This window comes from Bombus vancouverensis, chromosome 7 (genome assembly GCF_051014615.1).
Source record: "Bombus vancouverensis nearcticus chromosome 7, iyBomVanc1_principal, whole genome shotgun sequence".
NCBI lineage: Eukaryota > Metazoa > Arthropoda > Insecta > Hymenoptera > Apidae > Bombus > Bombus vancouverensis.
In genome coordinates this window covers 18,298,089-18,316,504 of record NC_134917.1, presented here as the reverse complement: position 1 = coordinate 18,316,504, position 18,416 = coordinate 18,298,089, and the positions used below count along the sequence as shown (strand labels likewise).

Genomic DNA, 18,416 nt, shown 5'->3' with positions numbered 1-18,416 from the left:
AATGCAAATAAAGATACATAATAAGGCTATATTGTAAAATGCATAAAAGTAATATGAGGTAGTATAATTTATTAATGTACAATTTGAGTATTACACTATTATCATACAACTGGCATTACCTGTTCACAAACACAATCTCAGTTATAAATATAGTGTCGACACAAAAATGTTATACTTTTCTATTTATAACATATAACCCTCTCTAAATAAGATTCTAACTTATATCCAAAGCAGTTAAGTTACATAAAATTTGCGATGAGATAATACTATGCAATCTAACATAGTTATATTAAATACTTCTGACAACATGAAATGAGCACAATGCCCCTATTGTATGTGATTCTATTTTACACAGGTCTTTTCAAATTTAATATGGATTAAAAATTAACGAAGGCAGTTTATTACAGCAGTTGTAAAGTCTGTTGTAGAACTTTGTCCGCCCAAATCCTTTGTCAATACTTTTCCATCATTTAAAACACGATTTAATGCATCCTTAATTTGTTCACTGTAACGTTTTAAATTCACGTGGCGCAGAAGTTTAACAGCACACAAAAGCATGGCAGTAGGATTTGCAACGTTTTTACCAACAGCTTCTGAATATGTGTGTCTTGCACCCTACATAATGAACCAAATTTCACAATACCTCTAATTTTTCTTAAATTTAATCATTTCTACATGTTATACCCATGACCTTACCGGTTCAAAGACAACACACTCGGGGCTATAACTAGCACCTGCAACCACCCCGGCACCACCGACCAGTCCAGATGCCACATTGTCCAAGATATTACCATATAAATTTGGTAGTACCATTACATCAAACTGATGTGGATTAGATACCATTTGCATCGTACAATTATCCACAATCATTGTTTCAAATGTAATTCTAAAGTTGGATTGAACGTATGACAATTATAAGTGATTAATGATAATTTATGAAGTGAAAGATGTTTATAATTACCTAGGATACATTTTAGCAATTTCTTGGCATGATTTTAAGAAGAGACCATCACCAAGCTTCATGATATTAGCTTTGTGAACACAAGTGACTTTCTTACGATTATGTTTCACTGCATAATCAAATGCAAATTTTGCAATCCTTTGGCTTTTAACTGCAGTTACTATTTTTAAACATTCCACTACTCCCTTTACAGATTCATGTTCTAATGCAGAATATTCTCCTTCTGTTTGTTCTCTAATAATAATACAATCTACATTTTTATGCCGGCACGTAACACCAGGCAAAGATTTTACATGTACAACATTTGAGTATAAATCTAAACTTTTACGTAATTTCATGTTCAGAGTTTGAAGTTCCCCAGTCATAGAATGATCCGGTGTTGCTAAAATACCCTGTGAAACATAATTGATATTAAAACCTATATCTCTGTTACCATTAATTACTGATATTTTTATTAATGTATCAAATATAAAACTACCTTCAGGCATACTCGATTTCTTGCAATACTACTGGATACTTGTTCAAGGGGTGCACTTAGAGTTGGATTTACTTCTGAGAGAAAATAAGGTTCAAATTCGACCGGCACATTAGCAGCTTTGAAAACACTTTGAACGGACACTACTAATTCTGGCCCTACACCGTCTCCTGGTATAAGCGTGCATTTCACCTTTCCCTCCTGTTCAACTGCCTAAAAGAAAAGATTATTAATATTGTATACATACGATAAACATTTTTGAAAGGTTATTTAATACATACAGATTCTTGTCGATGTACTGTTCCTACATGCAAACATCTGACAGCTCCTTTTTGAGCAGTCTGTAAATAATATTTTATGCTGTAATCAATAAAAGGTATAAACAAAGTCAGATGAATATAATTTAATGATGCAAACAAAATTTGTTATCACCGTGTAATTAAGGTACATATATTCCATTGAGAAGTTATATTTATAACAATATAGACGTGAACGTAGTGATTAAATAACACGGTTATTAAAGTCAATCATTTAGCCGACTTTGTGAATTGAATTTCGAACTAGTCCATTTATCTTAATATTTTCCACCTACAAGCTACTTATTTAGTTTTTCAAATTGCATTTACCATTAAAGAATATCTTCAGGTATCTTTGAGAGAAGTTATGTATTTTGTATGAAATGTCCTTGCAATAGTCATTGGTAACTAATTAAATGAATGAACAATATTCAACGATATTTTGATATAGTTGTAATATTATAAAATGTCATTGATCTTGTAAAAGGAGAAATCGTGATAGTTTAATTGAACGTTCACATTACCTGTGAAAATACTTTGCAGAAGTTCCTCGCGAGTAGAGCCATTTTTCACGATGGACCCTAGTTGTCTAGTCTATTTTACTCTTATCGTCATGCGCCAGTAATGTATCAAACTACAAAATTATTATGGAAATTTAATGAAAAAAAAAAAAACAAAAAATATATAAATGTATTTCTAATTATACTGTACAACAAGATTATTAAAAAAAGTATAATTTATATATTTCGATTTTTCATTGAAAATATTAATATTAAGTTAATATTAAGCAATTTATGAATGGTGCCCAGGAAGTGTAATATATGTGTTGTGTGTACGACCCTGCCATTTGAAATCGTTTTAATTCGTGTTTTATCGCAGTACGGTTGTATGTAGTAAACGTTTCATGAATATTAAACTTAACGGACAATGCTAGTAATTTTAAACAATTTCTCTAGTTTGCTTATATATTCTACATTGGTTTGTTTATTTTATAAACTTACTGCATTCAACATTTTTATTACGGCAATATGTTAATGGAATTATCAACTCATGTATCGTGTACAAACTTTTTGTGTGCATTGTACAATAGGACAGATAAGCATAAATATTCTTTCTTCACGATAGTCCAATGTTTCGCGCCTGACATGTTTGTGTAGTTATATCAGCTGTATCTGTTCTCTTCCCTGTAATCGGAAATGTCAAATACGATAACCTATTTTGCTGTTTCACAAAATTATATAAGATTCGTTTGTTGAAATGTATATGCATGAAATTTTTCGATGAGGTTGAAATTTCATACGTACAAAAAAATTCTGGTGGATTTCATTACGACAAGTTTGCCGACATGATCTTCCATAGAAATAAATACAAGAATAAAAGGGACTGCAGCTAAATCATATAATCTATTTTTACAATATAGGTTTTTATAAAAAAAAAAAGTGTTACTATAATTTACAATCAATATTCGGTGAAAGTTCATTAAAAATATTTTACGAAAATGACTGAAGAACAATTGCGTGAGTAATTCTTTGATGTATTATAAATATTTATTTATTATACATATGTATGTTTTAATTTCATCATATTAGTAACAATATTAAATGATTTTAGAAATAGGAATTTATGACACATTAATTTGAGTCATAAATAATAAATTTTGCTTTGAATTCATGAATTGTTAGTCTTAATTTCTAGAGAAATAGTAGTAAGAATGAATATGTGTAATATTGTAAAAATCATTAATGTGATAAATTTTTAGCACCAGAAGTAACTAAGCATAGTTTTCGTCAAAAAGTATGGGATTATTTGATGAAGAATGATTTAGTCAATTTTCCTCTTACTGTCTATGATCGTATACCGAATTTCAAAGGTGCTGCCGAAGCAGCACAGCGCTTGGCAGATTTGGAAGTTTTCAAAGAGGCAAAAATTATAAAGATAAATCCAGACAAACCCCAAGAACCTGTAAGATTCTTAGCATTAGAAGCTAATAAGGAAATATTAGTTCCAATTCCCAGACTGAGAACTGGTTTGTTTCTTCATGTTACACCAATCGCCGGTTGCTCGAAAAATGAATTGAGGACATTATCAAAAATTCATGGCTTGACGGAAGCTGGTAAACCACTTGGCGTAGATTCTAAAATAAAGGTATATGATTTATTATTGTAACAGAAATTTGCTATTAGTTAGATCTGTTTTCATCGTTTTATACATTATCCTTATTTATCGTCAGATAGACCTTGTGATATTGGGATCAGTGTGTGTAAGCCGTGATGGATACAGACTTGGTAAAGGCAAAGGATTTGCAGATTTAGAATTTGCTACGATGATGAGGATGGGTGCAGTCACACAGGATACTATAGTTATTACGACTGTGCATGACTGTCAAGTCTTTGATAGTCTTCCAGCTGAAATATTTAAAGAATACGATGTACCTGTTGATATAATCGTTACACCTACACAAACAATAATAGTAAATCCAAAGTTAAAGAAGCCTAGTTGTATTATGTGGCATATGCTTAGCGAAAGAAGAATTAAATCTATGCCGGTATTACAACAATTAAAAGAAATGGATGAAAAGTACGCGTTGAAAGATGTAATTGATACTATATGTTTACGCGTAAATATACTAAATTGCTGTGTTTTTTTTTTTTTTTTTTAGAGAAGGCAAAATAGTAACTCTGAAGGAGGAGGATTCAGACATAGAAATACAAAAGTCTTATCGTTCTCATTACATAAAAAATAAGAGACGTTTCAAAACAAAAAAAGTTGCGTCAAGTGGTGACGACGTTAATGAAGAAAGAGGGAAACAAGTAAAACCACATTTTCCTAAAAAACGTGCATTCAATAAGTTCGAATCAGGGGGCGATAATATATTTTCCGATGTTGCAGAAGTAAGAAATATTTGTAATCGATGTATACATATATTTAATTAGTAAATTATACATATATCATACATATTTATTGCAATATTCTAGGAGAAAGTGGAAAGAAACGATAGGAATATGCAGCAACGTCGTAAAAATCTAAGACTGAAGTCTAGATCTCAGTTTGAATTTTCCTTAAAATTGTCAAATATTTCATCTGGTGCCAGAATACGTGATTTGAAAAATGCATTATTGGAGCGTGGTATAAAACCAAATGAAATAACCTGGCTAGGATATCGCGGGATTTGTTATCTTCACTTCAATAAACTTAGAAAGAATAATAGTTTATCGGAACAACCGATACAGGTTGATTCAATAATGGCAAATTTGCAACAGCTATGTATTGGGATGAAATTTAGCGGAAATGTGAACGATTTCATAGTAGTAGAACCCGCTAAACCAATATCTAGAATCGAAGTCACGGACGTGACTTCGGTTTAGAAAACAGTTGAATACATTTTAGAAAATGTGCAGTTACTTAGAATAATACTGACTATTCCAAGTAATTGTACAATCTCTGTCGGCATTCGACGCATATTTTTTTATAAATGCGTTTGCTCTGTCAGCGACTGCTAACTCTGTAAATTGATGGTTGACTACAAGTTCAAAGTGTACAAAGCTTTATAAATAATTTATAATGTATTTTCTATACATAATAAGTGCAAAATAATCGTACGTGTTGTATATAACAAATTAAGTATGTATAATTATCGTTAAGATATCTAATTTATAACAGCCTATTTTTGATAGTTTGCATCGGATAAAAATTCATAGGAAAATTAGTGGTTCGTTCGGAAGTCGAGCTAGATTTGCTCAACTGAATCCAAATTTGAAGTGTGTATTATATTTATACGGGTGAACTACTTCTCGATAAAAATTGCATGTGTATTATTTTTATCGATAAGCTTATGATAATCATTAATAATTAATAATTCGAATTACGTTTACTGTGATCATATAAAAGATATTCAACGCTAAAGATAGCGGAGTTAAACGTTTTCTTGTAAAATATATTACACGAAGATAAACAATCATGTAAGATGCATATCTAGCACTTGATAACGCTTATCTGACATTACAGACTGACAAATATAGTTTAGCTAATCTGTAGGTAACATGCGAGGCATACGAAAGTAAAGCCAATACTTTTTGTTTATGTATTTATTAGATATTCTATTTTTCTGAAAGAATATTTTGATATTGCTGTACGTTGTAGGCATATATGCTTTGCCAAAAATTGGATAATGAAGAGAGGTAACTAGCGATAACGCGAGTGTGGTAGCCGAGAAAATGGCAATATTTTTGTGATATTAACAGATATGATTAATTATACTTAGAACACAAATACATATAGGCAATTATTATTTTTACCAGCGTTATTGATAATTCTTTTATTACTAATGCTTTTATAGAAATCATTAGTACGCAAATAGATGGAAAGAGAAGCAGAGATTTTTTTTTATACGATTATCTCAGTTATACGATATAAAAAATCCGCTAGTCAAACTTTTTTTTCGAATTTCTTATTGGATAATAAATAAATGAAATTTTTGAATAACAAGAAAGTGATGAAATTTCGTTTTTCTTTATTTCATCTGTCCCGTTTTCTAAACTCGAATCTAATGGTTTGCGACTATCGGGAAAGACATGTACAAATAAATAGAAAATGTGAAGTTATTTTGTCGATTGTGACGACTCTACAGAATTTTCATCTTATCCATCGATTGGAAAAAGAAGAAGTCTGTTCGTACTGTCGATAAAAATTTTCCACTCTCGAATCAAATTAATCTTGATTAATGTTTGCTTTGTAATTTTTCTTTCGATCTCGTCCCGATAACACGTACTTACTTTTACCTTTTCTATCGCTGTATTTCCCATAATACCTTGTCGAGTAAACGTAATTGTTTGTCCCTTATGATCACGACATTTATCAGTATCGATCTTTCCTTATCGTTATCTTCCTATAAACGTTCTTAAGATCTTATTTTTATTTGAACGCTACAAATTAAGAACTCGAATCGTTCTTTTCGCATTTGTACAACACAGCTTTTTACAGATTGTTTAAACTGGTCGTAGACTAAAGGCCTCTTTCGTCGGAAACGGAAAGTGGTAAAACTAGCTTTGTTGTTTCACTTTTCGCTCTCTTCCTTTCCGCGGAACGGTGCTGCCTCTATCGATTATTTGACACTCCTTCCTTCGGTGGTCGTGCTCTACTTTAATATCAAATGTCCATTGAGAATTCTTTCTTTCTGTCAAATACCAATTACCAGCAGCGTCGAGAACCTCATGACGTAACGCACACTTTATTTTTCCTTATCGTCGATTCATTTTTCAAACGTGTACCCTGTGCGACGAGAGATCGTGTACCAAGAGAAGCGATCGTATTTCCTCGTTTGATCGTTCCAACAAAGAGAAAAATATTTTCGTTGGTCGCGATTGTATAATCGATACACCATGCCGAGAAAACAGGGATAGACAAGATTCGAGTGGTTCGATCGTTCAATCATCGTTTAATTTCACGTTACAGCGTAGGATTCTTTCTTAACGACTATTTATAAAATTACATTGTTCTTGGTGTTCGTCGGTTGATTATCAGAGGAGCGATCGTTGATCTGTTGTTATACAAGACACGAGGTATACGCGAAATGGTGTGGCAGGTATGTATCATTGGAGAAGGATACGAATCGAGAAACAATGCGCGATCCTCGTAACGTTAATCGTAAATTGCTAAAACATTCGAACGATACGAGTCTTCGTGTGTATATCGCTACTATCTTACGATGTTAACTTCATTTAACGTTATAAAATTTATGGGAATCGAGACTACACGAACTTCCGTAACATTCTACGAGGGAAGTTAAACAGCACGTAGGTAGAAACTATGGATTAAAACGATTTGGATTAAAACGCGCGAGTCGTACGAAGATTGTTCCGAGTATTTCTTGGACCGTGCGTTTGCTCGAAATTTGTCCCTTTCCAAGGGAAAGGTGAGTTCGAGGAAGAAGAAAGACCATGTCCCCAGTACCTGCTTATATCTTTGCGCTAAGTTTTCGGTTTGGCAAAATGGTCCTTGAAAGGCTTTACTTTTGGTCGCGAGTGTTTCTTCTTTCGTTCTTTACAAAAATAAACGATACGCTTTTCCTTATGAGAGACGAAGAAGAGGCGTGAGATCAATCGTTCGAGGTACGAGTTAAGTTTCTCCGAAAAAGAAATCTCATCTGTAGAGAAACGTTGATTTCTTTGTAATTCTTTTCTATATTTTATCATAAACTTCGAGTATATCGTTTCTTCTACGAAGATCAGAACGAAACGAAAAGACGACGGAAAGTTGGATCTGCGATCATCTTACTCTTATCGATTATCACGTTACTTTCTAACCAGTCATCGAACCGAACAAATCCATAGTTCGGACGACTAGATCAATTTAACACGATCGAGAACTTTTCAAATTCTTCGATACGCTACAAATCGGCAACTGAATGTGATTTCCAACGACGATCACTTTGTCGCAGAATGTTCTTCCCGAGAATACGCGTCGGCGTTTATTTTTCGCGCACAACAGATTGTTCGGGAGAAATTTACGACGTGGAAGGTTCAGGACTCGCATCGATGTAGTCGATATCCGACGATGTTGCGGTGCTGGCGCGTCTTCCTTGCCTAGGGGATGCGTTTATGCGTGTCTTTACGCTGGTCGTAGAGACGCTCAGTCGGTTTCCGGTTCGATGTACCGGCTCTTGTTTCGTCCTATAATTATCAAATGAAAATTGTCCTTCGAATAATTACAAATACGAAAAGATACAAAATGTTAACACGGCGAAAGGAGCGTCGCTTAATTTTTCTCGAATAAGAGGGACAATTTTTCAGATTTCCGAGTTATGATTCTTGCAATTTTAAAAACAAAGGGAAAGCAGCTTTTGTGTCGCGAAATTGAAAAGCATATCGGTCGAACGGTTCGAGCTTTGTACACCAGAAAGCTTCGCTCCTTTCGCAGCTGGCCACGTTCCAAATGTATCGTAGAAAGCGAAATCGAAACTTCCGAGGTACAGGCAGATATAGGCTGCTTTCGATCGATGCATTTCCTCCTATGTCGACTTTAAATGTGCAAAGATCGCCACAAGCACCGATCGTTTATTCGGTAACATTGTACGGTAGTCGAGCTCCCTGATCACGGTGACTAATTCGAAATGTACCATTCTCTTCTCTTCGTCGACACATAGCGAAACTATAAAACTCGAGACTATAAAAAAAAAAGCAGAATTTCGCAACGAATTATTCGCTGTTAGTCTTTCTTATTGCATTACGAAGGGAAGTAATAATATCTAATCTCTCAAGACCTAATCTGGCATTCTTTTCCATTTCAATCGATAAACGAAAATTAAACTGGTCCACGTGTACGTTGCAATTCGTCTTTCTGCTACGCGATTATTTCTCTCCGCGGCTTATACGGGCCATCATCTTCAATCACGAAACCCCATTTATCCCTCTTATTAAATTCTCTCCTAACTACCTCGGAATTACCTCCATCGTTCGTCTCTTAGGAGAGTAAAAAGAAACGACAATCGCGACGGAGTAGTGCGGTAATTAGACGAGCGGCTTAACTCACTTCAGTCTCTCTTCGGCACCCTTCATGGCAGTGTTCAAATCCTCCTCCCACTGTTTCTCCTTCCTTTCCCTCTCCTGTCTCTCCATCTCGCGTTCCCGATTATACACTCGGTACTCCGGGATGAATGCCAATCGTCTGAAATCGACGCTCGGTCCGGCGCCTTCCGCGAGCCCGATCGCCGTGTCCTCGGGCAGATGATCGACCTTCAGAGATCTGTGCACCAAACGTCAGAAATCACAAGCACTCTGCTGGTCCATTCGTCAACCGGAAAGTCGTCAATGCGATCGAACTATCATCTCGTTCGTTCGATTATGGGCATTCACGATCGGACCGATCCTTGGGAAAGATATTTTACTCCAGCGAGATCGAACTTGTTCGGATCCGTCCGATTACGAGTTTATCGTCGATCGGTTCAGATTGTTCAGAGACAGATTTTTTCGCCATTGTCACGACGCACTGTGTCGCAACAACGGCGATTCTAGCTAATAAAGAATTATTTCTTGGTCGTTTCCTGTTACTCGATTTTCCTGTTGCTCGAATTTCTAAAAGAGATACCGTTTCGCGTTTGATGTTTCTGCTTGTCGCGATAAATGGCGATAGGAATCATCCGGCGTATCGTGAATTTCGTACAGGAAAGTACGTACTGTGCGTAAGTTGGGAGCACAGCGTACAGGGGCAAGGTAACCGCTCTCTATCGCTCACTATCGCGTCTTGCTATATATTGTTACGTACTGCTGTGTATTATTTTATTTGTATACGTTAGACTTTCGGCCAATACGCGTGTTTATTGGACCGCGCGATCGGACCGTGACCGGAAACCGGAAATCTGACGCTCAGCGACACACGTGTGAACACGTACGGTCAGTTATTTCTGACAAATTCGACACGGTTGTAAAGATAAGTAAGCGTATTGGCCAAAAGCGACTAAAAAATAACTTTTTATCGCTTCGAATCGCTGTTCGGCTTACCGTGCGGCTTACCGAACGACACTGGGAAAATCGCGGGTTGTAAATAAACGTAACGGTTGACGGTAAATGGAGAAACGCGTTCACGCTACCGTTTCAGTTTCGGACCAGTTCGATCTCGCTTCGGTAAAATATTTTGTTACGTAAGAATCGAAACCATGGGACAATAATTAACTCGATCGAATCGTGAACGAGCCGATACGACAACGCGGATCGAATTTAAGGATATCGCGCTCGTTCGTTCGTTTCGAGCGAATTTGGTTCCAGCGAATTACAATCGTAATTACAACCGGGGAAGAGATTTTAGAGTGAAACTGGAAATGGATTTGTGAACGATCAATGTGGTTACGAGGGATTATTATTTCGATTACCGCTATTACTATCGTCGGTAACATTACTACGAGGCATTAATACTATTCTAATAGAGTTCTGCGAGAACCGTTGTTACCGTTACCGAAATAAATATTATCGCGAGGGATCTGCTGCGAAAATGATCGATTTCCAATAAAAAAAAGACGAATATCGGAACGCAGTAAGAGACACACACCGTGATCGATATTCTTGAAGTTAATCTCCTTTCGGCAAGGGGCACGATCACGCGACATCGACTAGAATCCGACGATCAACCTCCTCTTCTTTGCGACACGCTTACCTTTGTTTCGCCAGACGCTTCTTCTTCTTGTGCAACGGCTTCGTCTCGATGATCATCTCCTCCAGCTCGAACGTCGGATCGCAGTTCAGGTGATCTTTCGGCGGCGTGAACGAGGGTTTGATCTGCTTGTTCAACACTTTGTCAAAGTCCAGTTCCCTCATCGCGTTCACTTGCTTCAGCTCCTTGAGCGTCGATATTCGCGCGCCTGGTGCCACGACTAACAGTCTGTTCAGAAGCTCGCAGATCGCGGAGCTCCAGTCAACGGGCGTCGGTCTTTCTTTCTGAAGAACGTTCCTTTCGTTTCAACGTATGCTCGATATACTCGAGCTGAGAAGCTTATCGAATATCAACGTACAACGGAATAACGTTCCAAGTTTTTCCTTTTAATCGCTTTCGAACGTACTCGTTTTCGCGAACGCGTTTGTTTTTAAAGGAACGCGAATAGTTTCGATACTCTCGATCCGACAGACATTTTCTCTTTTCAAGACGAGGCGACGTTCGACACGGAGAAGCGTCGAAAATACGATTTATTTCGCGTATGTATAAATTTCAGAAGAGAAGAAGCGCGACACCACGGAACAATGATATTTCGCGGTGTTAAAGAACGGATACCAAAGGACGAGGCAGAGAGAAGGAAAGATTTGATCGGCAATTTTACCTGCATGATCTGCAAAGCCTCTCTGTGCGTCGTAGTGGAGCAGAGAGGGTAAGGACGTTCTCCTGCGAGAGTTTCCCAAGCAAGAATTCCCAGGCTCCACCAGTCTACGGCAAAACCGTAGCCAAGAACGCCGTATTCCTCGCAGGAACACATGTAAATTTCCGGAGCTGTCTCGGAATAACGTTCGAAGAAATATTATCCAAGCGACACGAAGGTAACGACGATAGAAAAATCGTTATCTCGGTCGTTCGTAGTTCGTAGAGTTCGCCACGAATTATTCATCGTCGCGTTTTACCACGTTTGATTAACCGAATCCATCTATCGATCGGAATACGTATAATCGATTCATACCTATGTACGGTTTTGTTCCCGACATCGACGTAGCCAATTCTCCATCCTCCAATACCGTTGCGATGTTGAAGTCCGTCACGTGCGCGTGTCCTAAGCAGAACAATAAACCTATAATCGCAGCATCTACGTCTAACAGAGACCGGGCAATCGAGCAACGTTCGATATAGCCTCGTGGCGCCACTACATCGTCGTCTTTCCTTTCCCGGTCGATTTTACTATTCCCCTTTTAGCTCTTCGAATTAGCCGAGCAATAATAGCGCGAATCCGATTAGTCGGTGAGCCGTTGATCGTTAGCGATCGTTCGTTATCCGTCGTATGACATCTGACGCGAACGATGCCATATGCTTGACTCGGAGGACCAGCTTGGAGGGTCGAATATCCGGAATTCTTTACGCGTGGAATCATTATGTTAGCCGAGTTTCGTGTTTTACCACCTACGAGAAGAAATATGAAGTTTCAGAGTAAACACGTGTAAAATATCGCTGAAAGCGTACGAGACAGTCGAGACTGTCGCCTATTTTTAACAGCGCGGCACACGAACCACATCTTTCTATTCGTTTCTCTTCCTTTCGCTCTTTATCTTCTTTCTTACCTTCTCGCCAATTTCCAATTTACCATTCTTTTTCCTGTCTCGAACGTTAACGCGAACGATCGTACGTTACGATTAAGAATCGATTTAGTGGTTTTACAAAATTAAAGAAATTGCCGGGACGAACAGGCGAAGATAAATTTCGCGTTTCTGCGAACGAATGAAACGCGATCTACGGAGAATTTTTAACAGCCTGGTTCACCGGCTCAGTCATTGATCGATGAAAGAGTTAAAAGGCGGCGGGATAACGCGCCTCGCGCGTAGAGCACGTTTTCACGAACAATAGGGGCGGGAATGGCGCGAGCGAGATGAAACGCGAGCCGGGTCGACAGCCGGCCCCGGTAATTTTAAATGATGCAGAAGCAATTCCGAGGCACAAACAGCTGTCGGATAAATGCAGCAGGAAATTAGGGTTACCCTTCTACGGGGAATACGAGTGTCCTTGGACCAGTCGTTTTCAACTCGACGCCATCGTACGCTTCTTTCTTCGGGCCTGGCCTTTGAATTATAAATCTAGCTATGCCAACAACCGAGAAACGATCCCTTGAAACTTTAAAATACAATTTCTTTCGATCGCGATAAAAGGCATACGTCGTTTAATATTTAATATTTAATACTAAGTTATAGGCGAAGGATTGGCAACTTTGAAAATTCTTTTAGAGTATTTCTCGAGTGCCGGTTCGTGGCGAAAAGTTTAAGTAAGTAGGTAGTAGATTCTCTTTTTCCGTTAACGTAGATTATTGCTAGATAGACGGATGGCTGAAAACCCGAGTCGTATGGTTGCTTCGTAACGGAGAAGAAAATTTGCCCGGTGGACGAGAAAACCTCTCGCGACAAAATTGAACTTCGTTTAAATCGAATCGTCCGTCTTTCGAACCTTTAGCGGGACGCGCGTAGTTAGGTTCTCGCGATAGTCGCGGAGCTCTTTTTCCGGCGTCGTACCGAACGGTCAAAGGGTGAAAGGTAAAATTTCCGAAGCACATGGCCTCGGAGGTCGAATGGAAAGCGTAAAATTATTTATGGGCTGAGTCAGCCTGTCCGTGGTCGCGACTAATAGACAGAGAGAAAGAGGGAGAAAGAGAGGAAAATGACCGGATCTGCGGCCTGCTACGTCACCGGAATATAACGCGGTTCTCTATTGTAGGCGTTCTTTGACCTTTGCTGAGAAATCAGAAGCGGTTCTCCATCGTGGAATTCAACGAGTTTGTAACGAAACTCGATGGACAAACGCTAACTGATCGAAGATCTATTCGTCGTTATGCTACAGGTCGCTCGATCGTTTAACTTTAGCGCATACGAATATCGACGTTGAATCCGAAATTGAACGGATCCCGACGAGTCGAGCATCGGCGGATTGGTATTAACGGAACGACGATTTTAATTAGTTTGTTCGCTTTTGTAAATTGTCCGTCTACCGAAAGGGGAATAAGCTACCGAACGTTCATTTAGACGCGAAATATATTTTGTTCGGTGAGCACGAGGTTAAACGAACCTTCGTGCGAGCAACTTCTTTCCAGACTTTGTTAGAATCCCGTGACCGTTTCCCTCTTTCACGGACCGCTTTTAAACTTTGATTTTCGAGTTTCATCCAACTCGTTCAACTCCTGTCTCTTTCCTTATCGTTCCAAAGAAGAAATATTAGTCGACGGTTTAATAAAAAGATGAATTTTCGCGAAGGATCGGCGATTCGCCAACTCGGCGCGAAGAATCGTCATCGAATTTGAAAGCTGCGTGATACTCGTCGAAGTAAGACGATAGAAGCTTGGTAATGCGACGTTCTTCTTCAAATTATTTACCGCTGTTGCATCGTTGTCAGAGAATCCAATGGTTCTAACGTGTAACGATCGTGCTATTTGTCAACGATTCATCGTCAAAGATATGTCAAAGTTGCGTCAAGTTCGGAGAAATTCGTTCGGTCGCAGATTTTTCGTTTTAAATCGCGCCCTTCCACCGAAGCTGAAATTGCAAAACACGACAAAATACAATTCCGAATCGTCAACGATAAACTAGTTGTCCAGTCGAACATTATCATGCAGCGTTATAGAGGTAAATGCTATTGATTTTTGTACGGCGGGTCGGTGCCACGTCGGTCGACGACGAAATATCAAAACACAGAGGCTGGTTCCTTCACTCAGCGTGGAATATCATGAATTTATGTTTCCATTGAAATCATCGTACGAAAGGGTAGACGCGTTTGTTGTGATCAAGCAACTTCGAGGTGAGTTAACTAACAAGGTGCTTCTTGTTTATCTGTAACATCTCCGAGACGAAGCCACGGATATCGTCTAAAATCTGAATCATCTTCAACGTTGCTTTTAAGGGCAAATATCATTCGGATTTCAATATGTAAGTTCTAAACTTCAGCCCAGTCGTCGTTATTCGACGGTAATTTGTTAGCCTTAGTATGTTTCGAGGATGCTCTCGAGGATGTAGGAAACGCTGTAAACGGGGAAATTGAAAAATTTGGATTTTTCATTGGAGATTGTTTTACGTACCGACGAGAATGCCGCAGTATAGAATTTAAGAATGGAATTTTCCTCTTCTAAATAGCCATTAATAATGCTAGAAGATGGTCGCCTCTGTAGAAGAAAATCTAAGTGCCAATAAACATTCCTCGATTTTCGTTTATGTCGTTCATTTTAAAGGAATGGCTTTTTTAAACGAGTTTTCTTTACAACTAAGAGCTATATTTTTCTTCCACAAAGAATTTCCCAAAGTTCGATGAAAATTCGATCGATCAGCTGCGGAATCATCGACGAAGCAATCCAATGTTCGCGATCTGCTTCGATCGAACGTACGGATTGTTCGAACGATGCATTTGTCATCGACGAACGTGGAAACGAAGCGTAAACGGTTCGGTTGACGAGCAAACGAAGCGTACGTTCGCTTACGATGCTGGCACTTGATTTACGGAATTTCGAATACCGGTCGTCAGCGTCGTAGGTAACTCGACGTTGAATATATTCAACGAACGCGTGGCGTTAAATGTTGCTAATTAAAAAGAAGCACGGTGCCGCGTTTCGAGCGTAGCAAATTCTTTTCGCTTAATCCGACGTTCCTCCCTTTCTTTTCGATGGCATTTATTTAAAAAGAGAGTGGCTATGTTTCCGCGTTTACCGCTTGTAATTCGCCGTGTATCCGAGCCAACTTTCATCCACATTTTTGCCCCTTTATTTCGCTTTCGTTCGTACGAAACGTAACTTGTATCCCGTTCGAGGGACGCGAGAGTCTTAAGGCAAATTTGCGCTCTTTTCACGGCTTTTCGATGGATCTTCGGTCGAGTTACACGTATACGGGACCTCGTTCCAGGAAACGTTCACGGGGAATTTTCATCCTGGTTATCGCGCGCGTGTCTTTGCTCGAAATCGTTCGACGATTTTCGCTCTCGACGAGTTTCAAAGCATTAAACGCAAATGCAATGAAAAAGACTGGAGAAGAAACGCGTTAGAGCTTCCGCGAGCCGGGAATCGTCGTTTGGCCCTGTTTTGCAGTTATACGCTCTTGTCTTTAAACAAAGGTGCGAACCAACGCGGTGTATACGCGCGGATATCCGAGCGTCGACATTTTTGTCGCGAGCCCGGCGATCGTGAGTAAATCTAGCGGTCTTAATCGCGAGTAGATCGATGGAGTTAATCCCGCGTGGTTCGTGTAACTGTTTGCCTTTCGTCGTCCGTCGACGCGACGAATTCGTTTCGCGAGGCGTATTCCGACGATGACGAAACACCGTCCGTAGTCCTATACGCGGAAGCTTCTAAGGATATTGGACACCTCGATGAACGACAAAGTCATTCGAGTAGTCGATCATCTAATTATTTCGAGCGACAAATTGGATCGTCGGACGGGCCATTTTCCACTACGCTGATATACAAAGTTTGCCGGCGCCGACACTGTTTACCGTTGTAAGCTCTTAACTTTCTCGCTATCGAGTTCTATCTCTGTTCTTATCTATTCTTTGTACCGGCCGTTATATCGATTTTTCTTCTTTCTTCTGGGAACGAACGGTGTCCCCGGTTTTCTTATACTTTTCGTTGGTACGTCTCGAAGAAACTCGCACGTACCGAAGCTTTGCTTTACCGAGATGCAGAGATACGGCGGAGTCTTGTCTAGACTGGAAATAAAGATTAGAGGTACTTGGTGTTGTAAAAAATTGCGCGAAAGACTGTCGAGTCAAGCATGTAATTTCGTTGATACGACCACGAATTTATATTTCAACGAGACGTCAACGAACGTAAATAAAACATTATCTTTCCGCGTTACGTTTCTTCGTTTATGTTCGTTTCGTGCTGGCGATCATCGGCAAAGTTAACGAATACCAACGATGATACATCGTGATTTTCGGTTACGTGCTAAATTCTTTAGTCCCTTGACATCGCGTACCCGTGTTGCGCGGTAATTCCTTGTCGGTTAATAGCCCGTGGACACGTTAAATCGGTAGAAAGCCGGTTGGTCGCGGTTTAAGTACGTATCGGGGAATTTGCACACAGAGCGACGTATTTGTAGTCCGTAGGAGTAGAACGAGCATAATGTAATTCGTGTTATCTCGGGAACGTGATTTGATCGGTTTGCGGGCGTGGCCGTCGTTTTAACAATAAAGCCTACGTCAGTCGATAATACGATAGTTTCGGAATTGCGTGTAATTTACGTGGTGAACGACCAACATTCGCTATTGACTCGATCGGAAAGAAAAGAATGGACTTTCGCGTGCTTGAAATTGATTAAATTCGGTCACGACTCGCTTCGATTCGATCTGGCTGGTTCGAGGTTCAACGATAAATCATCGAATACAGTTGCCGATCGTCGAGCGAGGACGCGGATGCAAAAATTACGCGTACGTATTACGGCTCGAGTGATTAATAAACGTTACCGTTGCGTGTATAGCGTTCGCTCGCACCTTTCAATTTTATTAAAAAAATCGAGGAACGTTGGAAGTTTTGAGTGGTCCTAATTCGGTGACCTAGGTAGAATTAGAGCACTCTGTGAAATTTCCCTTAAAAGCGATCGACGTCCTATTAAACCGTTCCCGGCTTGTCGGCAATTTTGAAATTGTCCGTTGTTAAAAGGGGATTAAAGCGTGGAAACGATATCGTTCCTATTTTACAGATTGCCGCGATTCCTGCGAAGAAGGAGGGAAGCGAAATAGTCGGCCCCTCGACGAGCATTTTCTCTCGAAAATCGATGTTCGCAAATCGGTTGGCTTCTCGTTGGTTCCTGCGTTCGACGTTCCTCGCGACTCTACGCGAGATTCCCTCTTTCGAGAAGCGAAAGATCCCGCAGCGAATCGCTGAATTATTTGGCGCAGCCAACGGCGGATGTACGGAATAGAGAGGCGAGATCCGTCGGTTCGTCGAGGTTCGCGCGAAGGAAACCTGGCACCCGGCTAATGTCTTTTATACGACGGCTACCACGTACCTTCTTCGTCCAACAGAATGTTATCGGGTTTTATGTCGCGATGTACGATTTTGTGACTCTGCAAATAATCGAGGGCCAGAGCGATCTCGGCGACGAAGAGCACTATGCTTTCCTCGGAGAAGACGACCTCTTGCTGGATGTGATACCTGAGATCGCCGCCAAGCAGTAAATCGGAGACCATGAACAAGTCTTCCTCGTCTGAAACAGAGAAAAGAGCGAGTCTCCTCTTTCATCTTCCTCTTTACGCCGATTAACGTTTATCGGAGCAATTATTCGTAACAGATTTTCTTTTTTAGCCCGATTGTCGTCTACGCGAGAGATAATATAATGGACGAGGGAAAATTCAATCTCGATAAAACGACACGATGAAAGAAACTCGGAGACCTCCGTAAATTATCCTCTTAACCGTCGTACTTGCGTCCTCTTAACCGTGATTTTCTGGTTAATAGCGGAATTTCGTGGTTAATAGCGGAAGCGAGGAAAACAAGCGTGAAACAAGCGGAAACCAAGGGAGAAAGATCGTCGATCGAGTT

The 18,416-nt window shown here is 39.5% G+C and overlaps 3 protein-coding genes across 5 annotated transcripts in view; 1 reads left to right on the top strand and 2 right to left on the bottom strand.

Annotated features, from left to right (window-relative positions):
- Positions 1-49: 49 nt before the first annotated feature.
- Positions 50-2,366, bottom strand: Idh3b (isocitrate dehydrogenase [NAD] subunit beta, mitochondrial). The gene is made up of 6 exons (XM_033334704.2): positions 2,257-2,366; positions 1,718-1,777; positions 1,440-1,649; positions 962-1,353; positions 697-886; positions 50-615 (listed from the first exon to the last, which is right to left on the bottom strand). Exons 1-6 carry the CDS (start codon positions 2,296-2,298, stop codon positions 385-387), a joined length of 1,125 nt encoding a protein of 374 aa, XP_033190595.1. The 5' UTR covers positions 2,299-2,366; the 3' UTR covers positions 50-384.
- Positions 2,367-2,627: 261 nt separating this feature from the next.
- Positions 2,628-6,230, top strand: lost (methenyltetrahydrofolate synthase domain-containing protein lost). The gene is made up of 5 exons (XM_033334691.2): positions 2,628-3,249; positions 3,492-3,877; positions 3,963-4,309; positions 4,392-4,623; positions 4,708-6,230. Exons 1-5 carry the CDS (start codon positions 3,231-3,233, stop codon positions 5,095-5,097), a joined length of 1,374 nt encoding a protein of 457 aa, XP_033190582.2. The 5' UTR covers positions 2,628-3,230; the 3' UTR covers positions 5,098-6,230.
- A 916-nt stretch (positions 6,231-7,146) lies between these two features.
- Positions 7,147-18,416, bottom strand: part of LOC117157030 (serine/threonine-protein kinase 32A) — a 42,430-nt gene continuing 31,160 nt past the window's right edge. For all 3 annotated transcript variants that reach the window (XM_076619803.1, XM_076619804.1, XM_076619805.1), the window contains 6 exons: positions 17,884-18,081; positions 11,886-11,975; positions 11,535-11,701; positions 10,877-11,157; positions 9,260-9,472; positions 7,147-8,400 (listed from right to left, as the gene is read on the bottom strand). In XM_076619803.1, the coding sequence (XP_076475918.1) occupies positions 8,235-8,400; positions 9,260-9,472; positions 10,877-11,157; positions 11,535-11,701; positions 11,886-11,975; positions 17,884-18,081 (1,115 nt within the window). In that variant the 3' untranslated portion in view covers positions 7,147-8,234. The remainder of the gene's footprint in view (positions 8,401-9,259; positions 9,473-10,876; positions 11,158-11,534; positions 11,702-11,885; positions 11,976-17,883; positions 18,082-18,416) is intronic.